The sequence below is a fragment of the Piliocolobus tephrosceles genome, chromosome 1 (assembly GCF_002776525.5).
Source record: "Piliocolobus tephrosceles isolate RC106 chromosome 1, ASM277652v3, whole genome shotgun sequence".
Taxonomy (NCBI): Eukaryota; Metazoa; Chordata; class Mammalia; order Primates; family Cercopithecidae; genus Piliocolobus; species Piliocolobus tephrosceles.
Window position 1 is genome coordinate 80,869,262 of NC_045434.1, and position 21,213 is coordinate 80,890,474.

Sequence of the window (21,213 nt, forward strand, 5' to 3'; positions counted from 1 at the left end):
AAGAAAGAAAGAAAGAAAGAAAGAAAGAAAGAAAGAAAGAAAGAAAGGAAGGAAGGAAGGAGAAAGGAAGGAAGAAGAAGAAGAAAGAAAGAAAGGAAGGGAGAGAGAGAGAAAGAAAGAGAAAGAAAGAAAAAGAAAGAAAGAAAGAAACAAAGAAAGAAAGAAAGAAAGAGAAAAAGAGAAAGGCAGGCAGGAGGGAGGAAGGAAGGAAAAGGAAGAAGGAAGGAGGGAGGAAAGTAGAGAGGGAAAAAGGGAGGGAAAAAGAAAGCTATGAAAACCATTGACTACAGGTCGAGATGGGAATGGGGATAATTCATCATTTTTTCTACCCTGACATAACTCCCGAGAGTTGTAGACTATTCATTGGCTTTCACAGATTTGTCAAGAGGACAAATCTCAGCTTAATTAGCAAAGGATAAAATCGTGAAATTAGTGGATTCCCTAATTTGGGCATGCCTCAGAGATGAATATGATTGCAAGGGCAGGTTTGGAAAAGGGAATGACGCCTGAATATACTGGTATTCCCAAAGATTTTGGACCTCAAAGTTTGGGCTTTCAAGGAACTACCATTTAAATCTGCAGTTTGCTGTAAAGATGGTTAAAAGAGTTCTGGGTCAGGCGCGGTGGCTCATGCCTGTAATCCCAGCACTTTGGGAGGCTGAGGCAGGCGGATCTCCCGAGGTCAGGAATTTGAGACAGCCTGGCCAATGTGGTGAAAACCCATCTCTGCTAAAAATACAAAAATTAGCCAGGCGTGGTGGCACGTGCCTGTAATCCCAGCTACTTGGGAGGCTGAGGCAGGAGAATCGCTTGAACCAGGGAGGCAGAGGTTGCAGTGAGCCAAGATCACGCTACTGCACTCCAGCCTGGGTGATAAAGTGAGATTCTATCTCAAAAAGAAAAAAGAAAAAAATTATACTGCATTTGAAGTGCATTCAAAAACTATGAGAACACGATGTTAGGTGTGAGCTTGTGAAAACAAAAGCAGACAAAACTTATGAGAACACTTGTACCTCCCTAGCCTGAGGGGCATGGTGTATAGCCTCTTTCAGGACTGATGGTACATGCCCCTTTGAATATTCACTGTGGAAAATCTTTTTTAGCAAGCATAGCTAAATTTTATCTGCTCCTCTAAACATTTGCCAAAAGAAGAAATAGTTTATTTTCAGGTTCAGGCTCTACAAATTCTCTTTCTTTTCTTTTTTTTTTTTTTCTTTCTTTTTTTTTTCCTTTTCCAGAGTCTCACTGTATCTCCCAGGCTGGAGTGCAGTAGCATGATCTCGGCTCACCACCACCTCCACCTCCCAGGTTCAAGCAATTCTCCAGCCTCAGCCTCCCGAGTAGTTGAGATTACAGGTGCCTGCCACCACGACCAGCTAATTTTTGTATTTTTTAGTAGACACGAGGTTTCACCATGTTGGCCAGGCGGGTCTTGAACACCTGACCTCAGGTCATCCACCTGCCTTGGCCTCCCAAAATGTTGGGATTACAGGCGTGAGCCACCACACTGGGCCCTCTTTTCCCTCCTTTTTCCTTTTCCTTTCTTTCTTTTCTTTCTTTCTTTTTTTTATTTGACAGTCTCACTCTGTCGCTCAGGCTGGACTGCAGAGGCTTGGCTCACTGCAACTTCCACATCCTGGGTTCAAGAGATTCTTGTGCCTCAGCCTCCCGAGTAGCTGGGATTACAGATGCACACCACCACACCCGGCTAATTTTTTGTATTTTTAGTAGAGATGGGGTTTCATCATGTTGGCCAGGCTGGTCTTGAACCCCTGCCCTCAAGTGATCAGCCCACATTGGCCTCCCCAAGTATTGGGATTACAGGCATGAGCCACCACACCTGGCTTCTACACATTTTATGAGGAATAAATAATGTTGATAATCTCTCAGTTTTCTTCTTTCTTCCTGTATCTTCCTCCCCAATGGTCCTGCAGCAGTTCTAATCCCATTCCCATCACCAGTTGATCAGAAACCTAGCATTTTTAGGAAGGTAGCAGCCTTTATTTATTTATTTATTTTTTATAGTTTTATTTTTATTTTTACTTATTTATTTATTTATTTTTGAGACAGAGTTTCACTCTTGTTGCCCAGGCTGGAGTGCAATGGCATGATCCCGGCTTACCGCAAGCTCCACCTCCCGGGTTCAAGTGATTCTCCTGCCTCAGCCTCCGGAGTAGCTGGGATTACAGGCATGTGCCACCATGCCCAACTAATTTTGTATTTTTAGTAGAGCTGGGGTTTCTCCATGTTGGTCAGTCTCCATGTGGAGACAGAATTTTGCCATGTTGCCCAGGCTGGGCTTGAACTCCTGGGCTCAAGTGACGTGTCTGCCTCAGCCTTCCAACGTGCTGGGACTACAGGTGGGAGCCACCATATCCAGCCTGCATACTTTTTATGTTATCAGAAATGCTATCTTTCTCTTTGGTTACATTTCTTGATCATGGTGTCTCCCCAGCCAGGTAAGTATCTCTTTGATTAAATTTCTTTTTTTCTCTTTTTTTTTTTTTTGAGACGGAGTCTCACTCTGTGGCCCAGGCTGGAGTGCAGCAGTTGTGCAATCTCGGCTCACCACAAGCTCCGCCTCCCGGATTCACGCCATTCTCCTGCCTCGGCCTCCCGAGTAGCTGGAACTACAGGCACCTGCCACCCGGCCCAGCTAATTTTTTGTATTTTTAGTAGAGATAGGATTTCACCGTGTTAGTCAGGATAGTCTCAATCTCCTGATTCGCCCGCCTCGGCCTCCCAAAGTGCTGGGATTAGAGGCGTGAGCCACCGCGCCCGGCCTATTATATTTCTTAACTGGCTGTTGCTGGTGTATAAAAATACAAAACATTGGCTGGGCATGGTGGCTTATTTCTGTAATCCCAGCACTGTGGGAGGCCGAGGCAGGCAGATCACTTCAGGTCAGGCGTTCAAGACCAGCCTGGCCAACAGGGCGAAACCCTGTCTCTATTAAAAATACAAAAATTAGGCCAGTCGGTGGTTCACGCCTGTAATCCCAGCACTTTGGGGGGCCGAGGTGGGGGGATCACCTGAGGTCAGGAGTTTGAGACCAGCCTGGCCAACATGGTGAAACCCTGCCTCTACAACGAATACAAAAATCAGCTGGGTGTGGTGGTAGGCGCCTGTAATCCCAGCTACTCAGGAGGCTGAGGCAGGAGAATCACTTGAACCTGGGAGGCGGAGGTTGTAGTGAGCTGAGAATGCACCACTATACTCTAGCCCCGGCAACAAGAGTGAAACTCTGTCTCAAAAAAAAAAACACCCAAAAATTAGCTGGGTGTGGTGGCATGTACCTGTAGGCCCAGCTACTCAGGAAGCTGAGGCAGGAGAATCCTTTGAACCTGAGAGGCAGAGGTTACAGTGAGCTGAGATTGTGCCACTGTACCCCAGGCTGGGTGATAGAGTGAGACTCCATCTCAATAATAAAAATAAAAATATAAATAAAAAATATTTTTGCACATTTAGTGTTTTTTGTTTATTTGTTTGTTTTTGTTTGTTTGTTTGTTTTAAGATGGAGTCTCACTCTGTTGACCAGGCTGGCGTGCAGTGGCGCAATCTTGGCTCACTGCAACTTCTGCCTCTCGTGTTCAGGAGATTCTCTGCCTCAGCCTCCCGAGTATCTGGGACTACAGGCGCTTGCCACCACGCCCGGCTAACTTTTGTATTTTTAGTAGGGACGGGGTTTCACCATGTTGGCCAAGGTGGTCTCGAACTCCTAGCCTCAAGCGATCCACCTGCCTCGGCTTCCCAAAGTGCTGGGATTACAGGCATGAGCCACCACGCCCAGGCCCTGCTTTCTTTCTTTTTTTTTTTTTTTTTTTTTGAGACGGAGTCTCACTCTGTCGCCCAGGCTGGAGTGCAGTGGCACGATCTCCGCTCACTGCAAGCTCCGCCTGCTGGATTCCCGCCATTCTCCTGCCTCAGCCTCCCGAGTAGCTGGGACTACAGGCGCCTGCCACCTCGCCCGGCTAGTTTTTTTGTATTTTTTTTAGTAGAGACGGGGTTTCACTGGGTTAGCCAGTATGGTCTCGATCTCCTGACCTCGTGATCCGCCTGTCTCGGCCTCCCAAAGCGCTGGGATTACAGGCTTGAGCCACTGTGCCCGGCCCATGCCCTGCTTTCAACATGATGTGTATGCAGTAGATTAGCACTCTTTAAGGGAAGTGTCTAACCTGATGGGCCTGAAGACAAATACACAGAATCCTGTACATCCCTTCATGGACAAGGCAATTAGCTGACGAGGCAATCTCGTCTATCCTTTCATGGACAAGAGATCATCCCTCCACAGGAGTGAGGCCCTGAAGCCCAGAGAAGGCTATGGACTGGGAGAAACTTGCACAGGGTCGGAGGGAGACAGGTCCAGTGTATAGATAGAGCCCAAGACTGGAGGTCACCGTGGTACTAAAGATAACAGGAGTAAATGGCAGTACATCACGCCCCCAAACTGGCCAGGACTAGCTACACTGAGTGAGGCCAGCATGGCAGAGGACAAAACAGGCAAGGGATTATTTCCCCCGCCACACTAAGTCAGCTTTAGTTATGGACAAATTTGCAATTTTTTTTTTTTTTAAGACAGAGTTTTGTTCTTGTTGCCCAGGCTGAAGTGCAATGGTGCAATCTCAGCTCACTGCAACCTCTGCCTCCCAGGTTCAAGCGATTCTCCTGCCTCAGCCTCCCAAGTAGCTGGGATTACAGGCATGTGCCACCAAGCCCAGCTAATTTTGTAGTTTTAGTAGAGATGGGGTTTCACCATGTTGGCCAGCCTGGTCTTGAACTCCTGACCTCAGGTCATCCACCCGCCTCAGCCTCTCAAAGTGCTGGGATTACAGGCATGACCCACTGTGTCCAGTCCTATGTCATCTATTTCTTGACACCAATAACAGACAACTACTCTAGTCCGTAATTAGTTTTCGATAAATATTTTTCTTACTTAAAATATATTATTTAAATATAAAATTAGCACATGCAAATTTATACTTAAAACATTCATGAATTTGGTCTGGGCCCTGTAGCTCATGCCTGTAATCCCAGCACTTTGGGAGGCTGAGGCAGGTGGATCACCTGAGGTCAGGAGTTCGAGACCAGCCTGACCAATATGGTGAAACTAAAAATACAAAAATTAGCCAGGCATGGTGACGTGAGCCTGTAATACAAGCTACTCAGGAAGCTGAGGCAGGAGAATCACCAGAACCCAGGAGGCAGAGATTGCAGTGAGCCAAGATTGGGCCACTGTACTCCAGCCTGGGCAACACAGCAAGACTCTGCCTCAAAAATAAAATAAAAAAAAAAAAAAGAAATAGATAACATCAAATTCTTATGATTATTTGCCTGAAATGAATAAAGAATGTTTTCTGTATTACTCTTCTACAAATTAGTCAATACCATTCAATCTCAACTGTTATCACTATTGAAATAGTCTCAAAAATAAACTGCCCTTTCAAAAATCAAGCAAATGGAAAAGGAAAAATCTACATTCATTTCAAAAGTATAGCTGCCCTCATCTGAAAACTACTTCATCTTAAATTTCCTAATATGATCACGGCTGGCTGCTATTCACCACAGCTTCCAACAGCAGACTGGAGAGTGTCTTTCCAGAATTACTAGTATGTTTGCTTCAAGACAAATTATTTGACAAAGCTAGATAATCCACTAAGAATCTTATTTTATTTATCCTTTTTTTTTTTTTTTTTTGAGACAGTCTTCCTCCGTTGCCCAGGCCGGAGTGGAGTGGTGCCACTCGGCTCACCAGAACCTCCGCCTCCCAGGTTCAAGCTATTCTCTGCCTCAGCCTCCCGAGTAGCTGGGATTACAAGCACCCACCACCACGCCCAGCTAATTTTTGTATTTTTAGTAGAGACGGGGTTTCACCATCTTGGGCAGGCTGGTCTTGAACTCCTGACCTCATGATCCACCTGCCTCGGCCTCCCAAAGTGCTGGGATTACAGGTGAGAGCCACCGCACCCGGTTATACTTCTTAGCTTACTTTTTTGTTACGCATACACATTAAGAACTTTTAAAAGTCCAAATTAAAGAAGCATGCCTAGACATCATTAAAATAGTTATCAATGCCCACTACAATCCTGTAGCTAAAATAGTTTACTTTAGAATGTCAAACTTGATTTTGTAATAGTCAGGACAGGACAGGCTAAACATTTGCTATATTAAGACCATGCATGTGTCCATAGACCTAGTTCTTTCCTTACGTCTGTTTTTATAAATGCTGGTGATAAACCAGGTCTGATTAATACATAATCATTTCGTGTGATTATGTAACGGCTGTAATTCTAGGTTATCTTTGGTCAACCTTAAGAAAAACGGCAGTACATGTAATGAGTTTTGCAAAAGATCAGTGCTAATTTGCAGACTCTTGTTTAAAGAAGGTATAAACAAAAAAGAAAATTTCATGATTACCAGTTGCTATTAAATGAATCGTAACTTTTTTTAAAAAAAGAATGTCCAAGCCAGGTGTGGTGCTCATGCCTGTAATCCCAGCACTTTGGGAGGCCAAGGTGGGCAGATCACTTGAGGTCAGGAGTTCAAGACCAACCTGGTCAACATGGTGAAACCCCGTCTCTACTAAAAATACAAAAAGTAACTGGATGTGGTGGCACACGCCTGTAATCCTGCTACTCAGGAGGGTGAGGCAGGAGAATCGCTTGAACCCAGGAGGCAGAGGTTGCAGTGAGCCAAGATCAGGACACTGCACTCCAGCCTGGGCAACAGAGTGCAACTCTGTCTCAAAAAAAAAAAAAAGGTATGTCCAAATTCACATTTTTTTTTCAAACTCTGCATTTTTCTTTCTTTTTCCTCTTATTTATTTATTTTTTAATGTTTTTGAGACAAAGCATCACTCTGTCACACAGGCTAGAGTGCAGTGCCACAATCTCAGCTCATTTCTCAGCTCACTGAAGCTTCGACCTCCTGGGCTCAAGCAATCTTCCCACCTCAGCCTCACCAATAGGTGGGACCACAAGCATGGGCCACGACGCCCAGTTAATTAATTAATTAATTAATTAATTTTTTTTTTTTTTTGAGAGGGAGTTTGGCTCTGTCGCTCAGGCTGGAGTTCAGTGGCACGATCTTGGCTCACTGCAAGCTCCGTCTCCCGGGTTCATGCCATTCTCCTGTCTCAGCCCCCCAAGTAGCTGGGACTACAGGCATCCGCCGCCATGCCTGGCTAATTATTATTATTATTATTTTCTTTTGAGACAGAGTCTCTCTTTATCGCCCAGGCTGGAGTGCAGTGGCCGGATCTCAGCTCACTGCAAGCTCCGCCTTCCGCTTTTACGCCATTCTCCTGCCTCAGCCTCCGAGTAGCTGGGACTATAGGCGCCAGCCACCACTCCCGGCTAGTTTTTTTTTTTTTTAGTAGAGACGGGGTTTCACCGTGTTAGCCAGGATGGTCTCAATCTCCTGACCTCGTGATCCGCCCGTCTCGGCCTCCCAAAGTGCTGGGATTACAGGCTTGAGCCACTGCGCCCGGCTATTTGTATTTTTAGTAGAGACAGGGTTTCACCCTGTTAGCGGAGATAGTCTGGATCTCGTGACCTTGTGATCCGTCCACTTTGGCCTCCCAAAGTGCTGGGATTATAGGCCTGAGCCACCGTACCTGGCCTAATTTTTGTATTTTTGTACACAGGTGGGTTTTCACCATTTTGCCCAGGTTTGTCCCAAACCCCTGCCCTCAAGTGATCCCCCTACCTCGGCCTTCCAAAGTGCTCAGAATACAGACACGAGCACCTGGCCTGCTTTTGGACTGGTGTGCCAGTTCACACATGCCTGTGATAGCAACTGCGTTCTGAACTGCAGGGATGCATTTACTTGTCAGCACCTGAAAACTTCTTCCTTAGTTGAGACCAATTAACAGCTTCATGTGCCATCTGCCAATCCAGATGAAACTTGGCAAATACAAAGCTGTCCTTTTCCAGGTGACGCTCCCCACCTTCTTTTTCCTCCACCATGTCATTAACAACTGAAAAGCTCCTGCATGATCAGACCTGTGTGTCTATCCATCATCAAATCCTACTCCTTTTTCGACACTGGGACCCTCCCGAGGCTGTCCCAGCCCCGCATTTGCTAGCATGCCCTGCAGACATGACCCTTGCTGGGCGCTGATGAGCCTTCAGGCCTCCACTCCAGGTGTCACTGTTTTGTCTCCCCTCTGCTCACAGAGCCTTCTCTGCTAGACGCCTCAGCCGTGCTGGCCCTCTCTTTCTCAGAAGTGAATGTACTGAGCAGGTCTTAGGGATTTACTAATGATGCTCCTGGGGTTGGATGTGGTAGCTCATGCCTGTGATCCCAATACTTTGAGATCACTTGAGCCCAAGAGTTTGAGATCAACCTGGGCAACAAGATGAGGCCCTGATTCTACCAAAAAATTCCAGGCATGGTGGTGCACGCCTGTGATCCCAGCTCCTCGGGAGGCTGAGGTGAGAGGATGGCTTAAGCTCAGGTCAAGGCTGAAGTGAGACATGAGGCCACCACTGCACTCCAGCCTCGGCAACAGAGCAAGACTCTATCTCAAAAAAATAAAACCCACTATAAACATAATACTATTATCACACTTAAGAAATTGATAATTCCTTAATGTCATCACATATCCAATTGATATTTGAGTTCAATTATTTCATGTCAATGTTTTAAAACTATTTCAATCCGAATCTAAATAAGGTCAACACATGCAATTGGTTTGTATGTCTTTTGAACTCCTTTTAATCTATAGGTTTCTCTTCTCCTTTTTTTTCCTTGAATTTTATTTATTACAGAACCCAGACACTGTCCTACATAGAGTCTCCCAGAGTTGGATCTTGCTAGTTTCATCCCCGTGGCCTAGTTTAACACATTTCTCTGTCCTTTCTATTTTATTTTCTTTTTATTCTTGAGAAGGAGTCTTGGTCTGTCGCCCAGGCTGGAGTGCAGTGGCTCCATCTCAGCTTACTGCAACCTCTGCCTCCCAGTTCGAGCGATTCTCCTGCCTCAGCCTCCTGAATAGCTGGGATTACAGGCGCCTGCCACCACGCCCAGCTAATTTTTATATTTTTAGTAGAGACGGGGTTTCACCCTACTGCTCAGGCTGCTCTCGAACTCCCGACCTCAGGTGATGGACCCGCCTCGGCCTCTCAGAGTGCTGGGATTACAGGCGTGAGCCAACGCACCCGGCCAAATGTCCTTTCTATTTTCATAAATTAGCAGTCAGATCTAGGGGCTTGATCAGATTTGTGTGCGTGTGTGCCGTGTGTGCGTGCACAGCATGTTGATTAGGAGGCACACCCGCTTTGGTTATCTTCTTTTTGTAATCTTTAAGTTGCTCTTTGATGTAGACGTGGTAACTAATGTTGAAACAAAATTAGTTTGGTTTCAAAACATTTCTTTCAGGAAGAGGTTGTGGTTGATTACTTCTGCGACAGATAGATGAAAGGTTGAGCAATCATCTCTTCACAAACATGGTCACTCTAGAATAATTCAAGCACAACAACAAATCCCATATCATCTCCCCCTCTTAACAATGGTGTTTTATTTGATTAGCTTTTAATTGTCACGCACTCTGCATTTTTTCCCTGAGGCATTATTTCCAGAAGGCAGCGAAATATGACTCAATGGCTAATTTGCTTTTAAAAATTAAACAAAATTTAGGCCAGCTGCCATTTAAGAAGGGCTCCGGCACCTCCAGACTCGGTGTGATCGCAGCCGTGCCTGGTGCTCCGCTCGCGGAGGCGCTAAGGCGGCAGGTTTATCTCACTTGAGACCTTTCCTTCCTTTTGCATCTTCTCCGGGCTCCGGCGCAGCAGGCCTCAGGGGCGGGCACTCGCAACAACGCGGCATCCTGGCTGGTGGCTAAGTCACCAAAACTCAGAACCCAGCGTCCCAGAATTGCTGAGAGCCAGCACCGCACTGAGGCCCGAGAGCGCCACGCGCCCTCCACCCAGCGAGGCGGGCGGGCCGCGAGGGGCGGGGCCTCGGGACTCCGCCCACGCCTCCGTCTCCTCTGCGCTCTGCCGCAGTCGGCCGACACCACACGAGTCGGGAAGCCGCCGCAGCCACCTCTAAGGAGCCGCCTAGGAGCAAGAGCCGACAGCGAGCCTGCGAGCCACCGCCGCCGCCATGGGGAGCCGCGTGTCGCGGGAAGACTTCGAGTGGGTCTACACCGACCAGCCCCACGCCGACCGGCGCCGGGAGATCCTGGGTGAGGGCCAGCGGGCGCCCCGTTATGTGCGTGCGCGGCCTCCCGGCGCCGGGGCGCGCTCTCCCCTCGCGAGCCCTGCGCGGCCGTGGGCGCCGGAGGCCCGTTAGCAGCCCGCTCCCCGCCGCGTCCCGCCGCCGCTGGGGCCGCCAGCCCGCGGGTCAGCGCGGGAGAGGCTGGGCGAGGCGCGGGGGAGGGACGGGTCCTCGGGGCCGCGCAGCTCCGACCCTTCCGCGAAGAGGCGCAGGCGCGTCCCCGAGCGCGGGAGTCCCCGTCAGGGCCACGCCGGCCGGTTGGGGCGAAGGGTGCCCCCGGCTGCGCCAGCTTTGGGTTAGATTCTCGCGCTGAAAGATTTCTGTGCCCTCAGGTGGGCGCCCTTTCCTCTCCCTCCTCCCCCTCTTCCAGAGAGGGCCGAGGTGAGCGAGTGCCGGCGCCGGGGCTGCCCGAGCGCGGGGCAGGGTGTGGTCCTCGGCATCCCGGGGCCTACCCGTGAGCCCGGCTCACGGTGTCGGGCGCTAGCGGGCAGTACTGGCGGGGGCGGCCGCAGTCCCGGCCTCGGGCCCGGGGAGGGGGCCGGCGATCCTCCGTATGCCCCCTGGGGCTTCTTGGACTGGATGGGCCCTGATCATTTCACGTCACTTGTCCCATTGATCCTCACGACAAGCCTGGGACGTAAGAACGGCGGATTCGTAGACATATTTCATCCATCTCGGTTTTGTGGATGAAAAGACTGAAAATGGAAGACTTGCCAAAAAGGGAAAATACGTGGCGTGGCCTGCTGGTCCCCTGACAGCTTATTGAGAGCACTTAACTCTCCAGAGGATTTGGCCTTTCTGTGTTAGAGAATGCTCATCTCTCCCAGGCTACTCCTAATATACTAGGGATTGCGTGGAATGCTTTACAAACATTACCCAATTTCATCCTCCTGGTAATTCTACTAGGTTGGTATTATCGCTGTTTTAAAAAATGAAATAAGAACGCGTGACTGAATGCTAAAGAGATTCTAATGCGCATTCGGTTGCCTCTTCCAGAGCACGAGTTTGGTTTTTGTTTGTTTGAGATGAGTCTCACTCTGTTGCTCAGGCTGGAGTGCAGTGGGGAGATCTCTACTCGCTGCAACATCTGCCTCCTGGGTTCAAGAGATTCTCCTGCCTCAGCCTCCCAAGTAGCTGGGATTACAGGCGCCCACCACCACGCCTGGCTAACTTTTGTATTTTTTTAAGTAGAGACAGCGTTTCACCATGTTGGCCAGTCTTGTCTCGAACTCCTGACCTCAGGTGATCGATCCGGCCTCCCAAAGTGCTGGGATTACAGGCGTGAACCACCGTGCTTGGCCAGAGCATGAGCTTTCTTTTTTTCTTTTTTTCTTTTGAGACAGAGTCTGGCTGTGTCACCCAGGCTGGAGTGCAGTGGCACGATCTCAGCTCACTGCAATCTCCACTTCCCGGGTTCACGCCATCCTCCTGCCTCAGCCTCCCGAGTAACTGGGACTAAAGGCGCACGCAGCCACGCCCGGCTGATTTTTTGTATTTTTAGTAGAGACGGGGTTTCACCGTTTTAGCCAGGATGGTCTCGATCTCCTAACCTTGTGATCCGCCCACCTCAGCCTTACAAAGTACTGGGATTACAGGCGTCAGCCACCGCGCCCGGCCGATCACTAGCTTTTTAACCTATGCTGTTTCTTCAAAAATTGAGGAAACAGTAGCTCAGGCCTGTAATCCCAGCACTTTGGGAGGCCGAGGTGGGAGGGTTGCTTCTGCCCAGGAGTTGAGACCATGGTCACGGTAGCTCAGGCCTGTAATCCCAGCACTTTGGGAGGCCGAGGCGGGAGGATCGCTTCACCCCAGGAGTTGAGACCAGCCTGAGTAACACAGTGAGACCCCCATTTACACACACGCGCAAAATTTTTTTAAATCGCGGAAACAAATAGTGAGTTGAAATGAGACATTATTTCTTTTTTTTTTTTCTGAGACTACAGGCGCCCGCCACCTCGCCCGGCTAGTTTTTTGTATTTTTTAGTAGAGACGGGGTTTCACCGTGTTAGCCAGGATCATCTCCATCTCCTGACCTCGTGATCCGCCCGTCTCGGCCTCCCAAAGTGCTGGGATTACAGGCTTGAGCCACCGCGCCCGGCCGAGACATTATTTCTTATGTACAGTATTTCGTTAGATTTTCTTCTCAACATTCATTTGCCCAGTGAAAAGAAAAAGCGAGTAGCTGGGACCACAAGCGCATACCACTATGCCCGATTGATTTTTCTGTTTTTTTGTAGAGATGGGTTTCTCTGTGTTGCCCAGGCTGGTCTTGAACTCCTGGGCTCAAGCAGTCCGTCCGCTTTGGCCTCCCAAAGTGCTGGGATTTTAAAGGCGTAAGCCCCTGCACCCGGTAAATTTCGATTCTTGAATTCCCTTCCTCCTTTCCTTCTCCCCTACGCTCCATTAGAGACAGGGTCTTGCTTTGGTGCTTAAGCTGGAGTGCAGTGGCTGTTCACAGGCACGATGATCACGGCAGCATGGGCTCAAGTGATGGGCATACCTCAGCCTACCAGTAGTAATTTGTTTGGCAAATCACCTACACATGCTTGATATGAGATAGCATGATACTTTTTTTTTTTTTTTTGAGACAGAGTCTCATTCTGTCACCCAGGCTGGAGTGCAGTGACCCAATCTCGGCTCACTGCAAACTCTGCCTCCCGGGTTCAAGCAGTTCTGCCTGCCCCAGCCTCACGTTTTTCTATTTTTATTTTTAGTGGAGACACGGTTTTGCCACATTGGCCAGGCTGGTCTCGAATTCCTGACCTCTGATGATCTGCCTGCCATGGCCTCCCAAAGTGCTGGGATTACAGGCATGAGCCACCCTGCCAGGCCACATATGATACATTTTATCAATGCCTTGTCTACACGTTACATAGGAATAATCTGGTGTCCTACCTGTGTAAAAACCAACTCTGGAATACTGAAGCTGAGCTATTTAATATTCTGAAAATCAGGACGGGTGTGGTGGCTTTTGCCTGTAATCCTAGCGCTTTGAGAAGCTGAGGCAAGAAGATCTCTTGAGGCCAGTTCAGAACAGCCCCATCTCCATGAAAAATTAAAAAATTAGCTAGGCGTGCATGCCTGTGTCGTGCTACTCAGAAGGCTGAGGCGAGAGGAACACTTGAACTCAGGAATTTGAGACCAACCTGGGCAACATGGTGAAACCTTTCCCTCTCTCTAAAAAAAAAAAAAAAAAAATTTAATTAGTGGGGCATGGTGGCATGTGCCTGTGGTTCCAGCTACTCAAAAGGCTGAGGTGGGAGGATCACTTGAGCTGGGGAGGTAGAGGCTGCAGTGAGCCGTGATTGTCTCACTGCATTCCAGCCTGGGCAAAAGAGTGAGACTGTCTCAAAAAAAAAAAAAAAGAGATGAAGGAAGTAAGAAGGTGCTGATTAATACCTCACACTGAGCCTTTTTTCCTCCACAAACTTATCACTGAGCCATTTCACTTGGAAAGTAAAAGGACTACGTCTTTCTCAATGAAAGTACGTTTTCCATGCAGGTGTAAATACCAGTGTTCCGTTTCAGGGTGGGAGATGGAATAACCTGTAGAAAGAGAATAATCTTTAGATTTGTTTAAATTATACACAAATGATAAGAGATCTTTCTGAAAGTGTTCAGTGTTTTGGCAGGGGAGGGAAGGGGCCTGATAGAACAACCAACATTTGTACACTTTAAGTTTACATTTAGAGTTCACATTAAAAGTTCATTTATAAGGTATCTCTTTGAAATTAGTGAGGATGAGCTGGACTGGGTGGCTCATGGCTGTAATCCCAGCCCTTGGGTGGCTGAGGCGGGCAGGTCACCTGAGATAAGGAGTTCAAAACCAGCCTGGCCAACATGGTGAAACCCTGTCTCTATTAAAAATACAAAAATTAGCTGGGCGTGGTGGCAGGCGCCTGTAATCCCAGCTACTGGGAAGGCTGAGGCAGGAGAATTGCTTGAACCCAAGAGGCAGAGGTTGCAGTGAGCTGAGATCGCACCATTGCACTCCAGCCTGGGCAACAGAGCGAGAGTCTGTCTGAAAAAAAAAGAATAAATCACAAGAAATGCTTCCTTCACTGCTGTGCTTTCTCAGTGATACAGTTTTTTAATGTTTTATTTTTTGAGACAGAGTCTCACTGTGTTGCCCAGGCTGGAGTACAGCCTAAATTCTTGGGCTCAAGTGATGTTCCCACTTCAGCGCCCCAAGTAGCTGGGACTACAGGCTTGTGCCACCTCACCTCAGCTAATGTTTTTTTATTTTTGGTAGGAATAGTCTCTGTTGCCCAGGCTGGTCTTGAACACCAGGCCTCAGGCAGTCTTCATGCCTCAGCCTCCCAAAGTGCTGGGATTAATGGTGTGAGCCACAGCAGCTGGCCAATAGCTTTGTTGAGATTATAATTCAACTATCATGATTTATTCATTTAAAATGTACAGTTCAGTATTTTTTTGGTATATTCACAGAGTTATGCAGCTGTCACCACCATGTAACTTTAGAACATTTCATCATCACAAAAAGAAACCCTATACTCATTAGCAGTCCCTCATATCCCCTACTTCTACCTAGATAACCACTAATTTACTTTGTGGTCTATAGATTTGCTGATTCTGGACATTTCATGTACATGAAATCATAAAATACATGATCTTTTATGACTGGCTTTCACTTAGCATAATATAACATTTTTTAATTTTTATTTTTATTTTTTATTTTTTTATTTTTTGTAGAGACAGGGTCCTGTTATGTTGCCCAGGCTGATCTTGAATTCCTGGGCTCAAGCGATCCTCCTGCCTTGGCCTCTCAGAGTGCTGGCATTATAGGTATGAGCCACTGCACCCAGCTATTAGCATAAGATTTTAGCTGGGCACAGTGGCATGCTCCTCTTGTCCCAGCTACTAGGGTGACTAAGGCAGGAGGATCACTTGAGTCCAGGAGTTTGAGGCTGTAGTGAGCTATGATGGCATCACTGTACTTCAGCCTGAGTGACAGAGGTAGACCCCGTTTCTAAATATAAATATTTTAAGGTTCATTCATGTTGTAGCACATGTCAGTGTGTCATTCCTTTTTGTGGCTGAATAATATTCCTTTCTATGGATATACCAGGTGTTCAACATTTTGAGGAACTGCTCTACAGTTTTCCAAAGCAGCTGCACCATTTTACATTCCCATCAGCAAAGTATGAGGGTTCTAATTTCTCCACATCCTTGTTTTTACCTACCTTTTTTTTATTACAGTAATCCTAGTGAGTGTGAAGTGGTATCTCTGGTTTCAGTTTGCACTTTCCTAATGACTAACGATGTTAAGCATCTTTCCTGTGTTTCTTGACTGTTTCCATATCTTTTGGAGAAATGTCTTTTGAGATCCTTTGCCCATTTTTTTTTTTTTTTTTTTTTTTTTTTTTGAGACAGAGTCTCGCTCTGTCACCCAGGCTGGAGTGCAGTGGCCAGATCTTGGCTCACTGCAAGCTCCGCCTCCCAGGTTCACGCCATTCTCCTGCCTCAGCCTCCCGAGTAGCTGGGACTACAGGCGCCCGCCACCTCGCCCAGCTAGTTTTTTGTATTTTTTTTAGTAGAGACGGGGTTTCACCGTGTTAGTCAGGATGGTCTCGATCTCCTGACCTCGTGATCCACCCGTCTCGGCCTCCCAAAGTGCTGGGATTACAGGCTTGAGCCACCGCGCCCGGCCCCTTTGCCCATTTTTTAATTGGATCATTAGTTGTAAGAGTTCTTCATATATTCTGGATATAGGTCCCTTATGAGATACATGATTTGCAAACATAACCCTGCTTCTGTGGATTATCTTTTCACTTTCTTGACAGTATTATTTGCAACAGAAAAGTTTTTGATGCAGTCCAATTTCTCTGTTTTCTTTTGTCACTTGTGCTTGTTATAGTATCTGAGGAACCACAAAGGCTATGAAGATTTATTTCTGTTTTCTTATCAGAGTTTTATAGTTTTCTTATAAATTTGGGTCTGTGATCTGTTTTGAGTTCATTTTGTGTATGGTGTGAGGTAGGGGTCCGAATCCATTCTTTTGCCTGTTGCTAACAAGTTGTTGTGGCACCATTTATTGAAAGGACTGTTCTTTCCCTGTTTATATTGGCAGCCTGTAGTATTGGTTTTTATATACTATTACAACTTTGGGAAAATTCAGTACAGAATTACTTGGAGCATGTTGATTTGTCTGAGAAGACTGTGAATACCAGTTTCATGATTTTAGGGTAACTACAAAATGCATATTATATTCTATCCATTGTCAGATGTGTTAATTTAATTGTTTTATATAAGGTAAAAATGCTGTACCTCTGTCTAAACACAGAAATAACACACATTTTAATACAAAAAATGTGGAACTTCTAAAACTTTGAGGCTAATTTTTCCTGCATAAATTTGCAAATGTTTGTGACATATTTCGTAACTTTACTAGTAGAATCCTGCCCTGTGTTTTTAGTATTAGCTAAAGTCTCTAGTAAAGGGAATATTATTTGCAGAACAAATTTAATGTGTTAGTTTAATGAGTGTTAATTTAATTATAATTGCTAAACTATTATATACTTTTCTTAGTTCCTGTTTTTTTGTTTTTTCTTTGCAGCAAAGTATCCAGAGATAAAGTCCTTGATGAAACCTGATCCCAATTTGATATGGATTATAATTATGATGTTTCTCACCCAGTTGGCTGCATTTTACATAGTAAAAGACTTGGACTGGAAATGGGTCATATTTGGGGCCTATGTGTTTGGCAGTTGCATTAACCACTCAATGACTCTGGCTATTCATGAGATTTCCCACAATGCTGCCTTTGGCAACTGCAAAGCAATGTGGAATCGCTGGTTTGGAATGTTTGCTAATCTTCCTATTGGGATTCCATATTCAATTTCCTTTAAGAGATATCACATGGATCATCATCGGTACCTTGGAGCTGATGGCGTCGATGTAGATATTCCTACCGATTTTGAGGGCTGGTTCTTCTGTACCGCTTTCAGAAAGTTTATATGGGTTATTCTTCAGCCTCTCTTCTATGCCTTTCGACCTCTGTTCATCAACCCCAAACCAATTACTTATTTGGAAGTTATCAATATCGGGGCCCAGGTCACATTTGACGTTTTAATTTATTACTTTTTGGGAATTAAATCTTTAGTCTACATGTTGGCAGCATCTTTACTTGGCCTGGGTTTGCACCCGATTTCTGGACATTTTATAGCTGAGCATTACATGTTTTTAAAGGGTCACGAAACTTACTCATATTACGGGCCTCTGAATTTACTTACCTTCAATGTAGGTTATCATAATGAACATCATGACTTCCCCAACATTCCTGGAAAAAGCCTTCCACTGGTAAGTAAAGGATTTGATACATATTCTAATTTCATTTTTTTATTTGTTTTTTGAGACTGTGTCTTGCTCAGTCACCCAGGCTGGAGTGCAGTGGCATGATCTCGGCTTACTGTAACCTCCATCTCCTAGGTTCAAGCGATTCTCGTGCCTCAGTCTCCCAGGTAGTTGGGATTACAGGCGCATGCCACCATGCCCAGCTGATTTTTGTATTTTTAGATGGGGTTTCACCATGTTGACCAGGCTAGTATTTTGTCAGTCCAAGCTGCTCATAAAAAAAAAAAAAAAAAAAAGCAAGAATATAAATACTGCATCTTCCAGCCTAATTTTACAAAGGGTTCACTCTTGGGTCCTTAAGCTTAGTGGTTACACTTAGGATTTATTTTTAATTTTTTTTTTTTTAGAGACAGGGTCTTGCCCTGTCACCTAGGCTAGAGTGCAGTGGTGCGATAGCTCACTGCAGCCTCAACTCCTGGGTTCAAGCAATCATCCCACCTCAGCCTCCTGAGTAGGCAGGACTATAGGCATGTGCCACCCCGCATGGCTGATTTTTTATTTTTTGTAGAGGCAGAGTCTTGCTATGTTGCTCAGGCTGGTCTCAAACTCCTGGATTCAAGTGCTCAGGCTGGTCTCAAACTCCTGGATCCTCCTGCCTCAGCCTCCCAAGTAGCTAGGACTGCAGGCACATGCTATGACAGGCTAATTTTTAAAATAATTTCTTTTAATCCTCCAAATGGTTTATTTAAATTTTTAAATGTTTTTGTAGAGATGGGGTTTCCTGGCCGGGCGCGGTGGCTCAAGCCTGTAATCCCAGCACTTTGGGAGGCCGAGACGGGCGGATCACGAGGTCAGGAGATCGAGACTATCCTGGCTAACACGGTGAAACCCCGTCTCTACTAAAATACAAAAAACTAGCCGGGCGAGATGGCGGGCGCCTGCAGTCCCAGCTACTCGGGAGGCTGAGGCAGGAGAATGGCGTGAACCCGGGAGACGGAGCTTGCAGTGAGCTGAGATCCGGCCACTGCACTCCAGCCTGGGTGACAGAGCGAGACTCCGTCTCAAAAAAAAAAAAAAAGAGATGGGGTTTCCTGGATGGGTGCAGTGGCTCACGCCTGTAATCCCAGCACTTTGGGAGGCCTTGGTGAGTGGATCATCTGAGGTCAGGAGTTTGAGACCAACCTGGCCAACATAGTGAAACCCTGTCTCTACTAAAAATACAAAAAAATCAGTTGGGCATGGTGGCAGGCACCTATATGTAATCGGGAGGCTGAGGCGGGAGAATCGCTTGAACCCTGGCAGCAGAGGTTGCAGGGAGCCAAGATCGTGCCACTGCGCTCCAGCCTGGGTGACAGAGCAAAACTCCGTCTCAAAAAAAGAGAGAGATGGGGTTTCCCTGTGTTTCCCAGGCTGGTCTCAAATTCCTGGGCTCAAATGATTCTCCTGCCTTCCAAAATGCTGGGATTATACGTACGAGCCACTGTGCCCATCCAGATAGTTATTTAACTTGAGATGTAGCAACATTTTTAACTTGAGATGGCAGAATTGCATACTTGATAAAGCTTACCTTTTTTTTTTTTTTTTTGAGGTGGAGTCTGTCACCCAGGCTGGAGTGCAGTGGCACAATCTCAGCTCACTGCAACCTCCACCTCCCGGGTTCACGCAATTCTCCTGTCTCAGCCTCCTGAGTTGCTGGGACTGCAGGCGCATGCCACCATGTCTGGCTGATTTTTTTGTTATTTTTAGTAGAGATGGGGTTTCACCATATTGGTCAGGCTGGTCTTGAACTCTTGACCTCAGGTGATTCACCCGCCTTGGCTTCCCAAAGCCCTGGGATTACATTTGTGAGCCACCACACCCAGCCAACTGCTTAACTTCTATCTAATTAGCATGCCACAATTTATTTGTAAGTATTTGTAAGTTCCTGGATGGCAGGGATCAGATGTTGCCTTTATATTCTATGGTGTCATCCATGCAGTGCATTCTTTAATAATATCAAGTTAATCTAATTGCATGTATTTGTTGTTAATTTTACATATAAGCCAGGAATTTAGTCCCTTGGAACGTGATGGAAGAGAGTCCTAGAGGGTCGAGTGTATTCAACTGCTGCTGAAATGTAGACTGCTTTTTGTTTAGAATTCCCTCTGCTGCTCCTGCTGCTTTTATTTTTTTAAGAGAGAGGAGGGAGGCAGGTCTCATGGTTTCCCTTCTCAGTGTTTGTATCAACCATTCATCAGTCATCTTTGAAAGAACCCAGTAATACTCATTTTTCATCTTGCTGTATTTTTTTCCCTTCTAGGTGAGGAAAATAGCAGCTGAATACTATGACAACCTCCCCCACTACAATTCCTGGATAAAAGTACTGTATGATTTTGTGATGGATGATACAATAAGTCCCTACTCAAGAATGAAGAGGCACCAAAAAGGAGAGATGGTGCTGGAGTAGATATCATTAGTGCCAAAGGGATTCCTTTCCGAAACTTTAGATGATAAAGTGGAAGTTTTGCATTATTAAACTTGAGACCAGGGATGCTTAGAAGCTCCCCTGGCACAATTTCAGAGTAAGAGTTCAGTGATATGAAGAAATGAATCTGGCTTTTAAACAGTCAGCCTGACTCTATACCACTCGGCTTCACTCACAGGAAACTTGTGACTTGTGTATTATCGTCATTGAGGATGTTTCACTCATGTCTGTCATTTTATAAGCATATCATTTTAAAAGCTTTTAAAAAGCTATTTCGCTGGGCAGGGCTCATGCCTGTAATCCCAGCACTTTGGGAGGCCAAGGTGGGTGGATCACCTGAGGTCAGGAGTTTGAGACCAGCCTGGCCAACATGGTGAAACCCCGTCTCTACTAAAAATGCAAAAATTAGCTGGGCATGGCAGCACATGCCTGTAATCCCAGCTACATGGGAGGCCGAGGTGGGAGAATTGCTTGAACCCAGGAGGCGAAGGCAGAGGCTGCCGTGAGCCAAGACTGTACCACTGTACTCCAGCCTGGGCAACACAGCAAGACCCCATCTCAAAAATATATATAAAAAACAAAAAGCTATTTCTAGTTTATTTCACTATAAAGTTTTGCTTTATTAAAAAGCTAATAAACAGCTATTAATCACAGTGTGTTAGTATTTGTTACATTTTTGTATTTCACTATCTTTATTACATTTTTGTATTTCACTATCTTTATAATATGGTAACCTGGGTACTGGGGGAACTTTAAAATTTCATCTCAAAAATAATTTTTAAAAAGCCTGAGATATGATATAGCATAAAAGACTGGATGAAAATATATTTCACTGTAAGCTGAATTGCTCATTTAAAAATTTAGCTATCATATATGGGACTCGAATTAGACACTGTTGAATCCTGTACAGCCTTACTCATAAATAAAGTACTTACTGAATTTCCACCATTCAACTTCATGTTTCAGACGTGTTGACTCTCACATTAGAAACTGCTCAATTGATAAAGACTTTCATGTTATTTCACTGCAGTGGGAACTGGCTGTTGTCTGATGGTAGATCATGGGTCTCAGGTAGCTGGTAGCATGGGCTGTTAGGTCAGCAGTCTTGCTTACCTCAGATATGTCACTTGTATAAATTTAGTGTAATACGTTGAATTATTTTAAAAATACATTAACAGCTGGGTGTGGTGGTTCACACCTGTATTCCATACTTTGGAAAG

At 46.0% G+C, this 21,213-nt stretch overlaps 1 protein-coding gene and 1 non-coding gene across 2 annotated transcripts; both read left to right on the forward strand.

Annotated features, from left to right (window-relative positions):
- Positions 1–6,109: 6,109 nt before the first annotated feature.
- Positions 6,110–6,235, forward strand: LOC111537170. Its single transcript, XR_002729929.1, has one exon. It is a non-coding gene; the product is annotated as a small nucleolar RNA SNORA72 (small nucleolar RNA).
- A 3,703-nt stretch (positions 6,236–9,938) lies between these two features.
- DEGS1 (delta 4-desaturase, sphingolipid 1) lies at positions 9,939–20,946 on the forward strand. The gene is made up of 3 exons (XM_023203663.1): positions 9,939–10,186; positions 16,793–17,535; positions 19,829–20,946. Exons 1-3 carry the CDS (start codon positions 10,105–10,107, stop codon positions 19,973–19,975), a joined length of 972 nt encoding a protein of 323 aa, XP_023059431.1. The 5' UTR covers positions 9,939–10,104; the 3' UTR covers positions 19,976–20,946.
- Positions 20,947–21,213: the final 267 nt, after the last annotated feature.

Coding starts and splice junctions, on each gene's coding strand:
- DEGS1 (XM_023203663.1), top strand. CDS start 10,105: ATGGGGAGCCGCGTGTCGCGGGAAGACTTCGAGTGGGTCTACACCGAC. Junction 10,187..16,792: donor CCGGCGCCGGGAGATCCTGG/GTGAGGGCCAGC, acceptor TTTTCTTTGCAG/CAAAGTATCCAGAGATAAAG. Junction 17,536..19,828: donor CTGGAAAAAGCCTTCCACTG/GTAAGTAAAGGA, acceptor TTTCCCTTCTAG/GTGAGGAAAATAGCAGCTGA.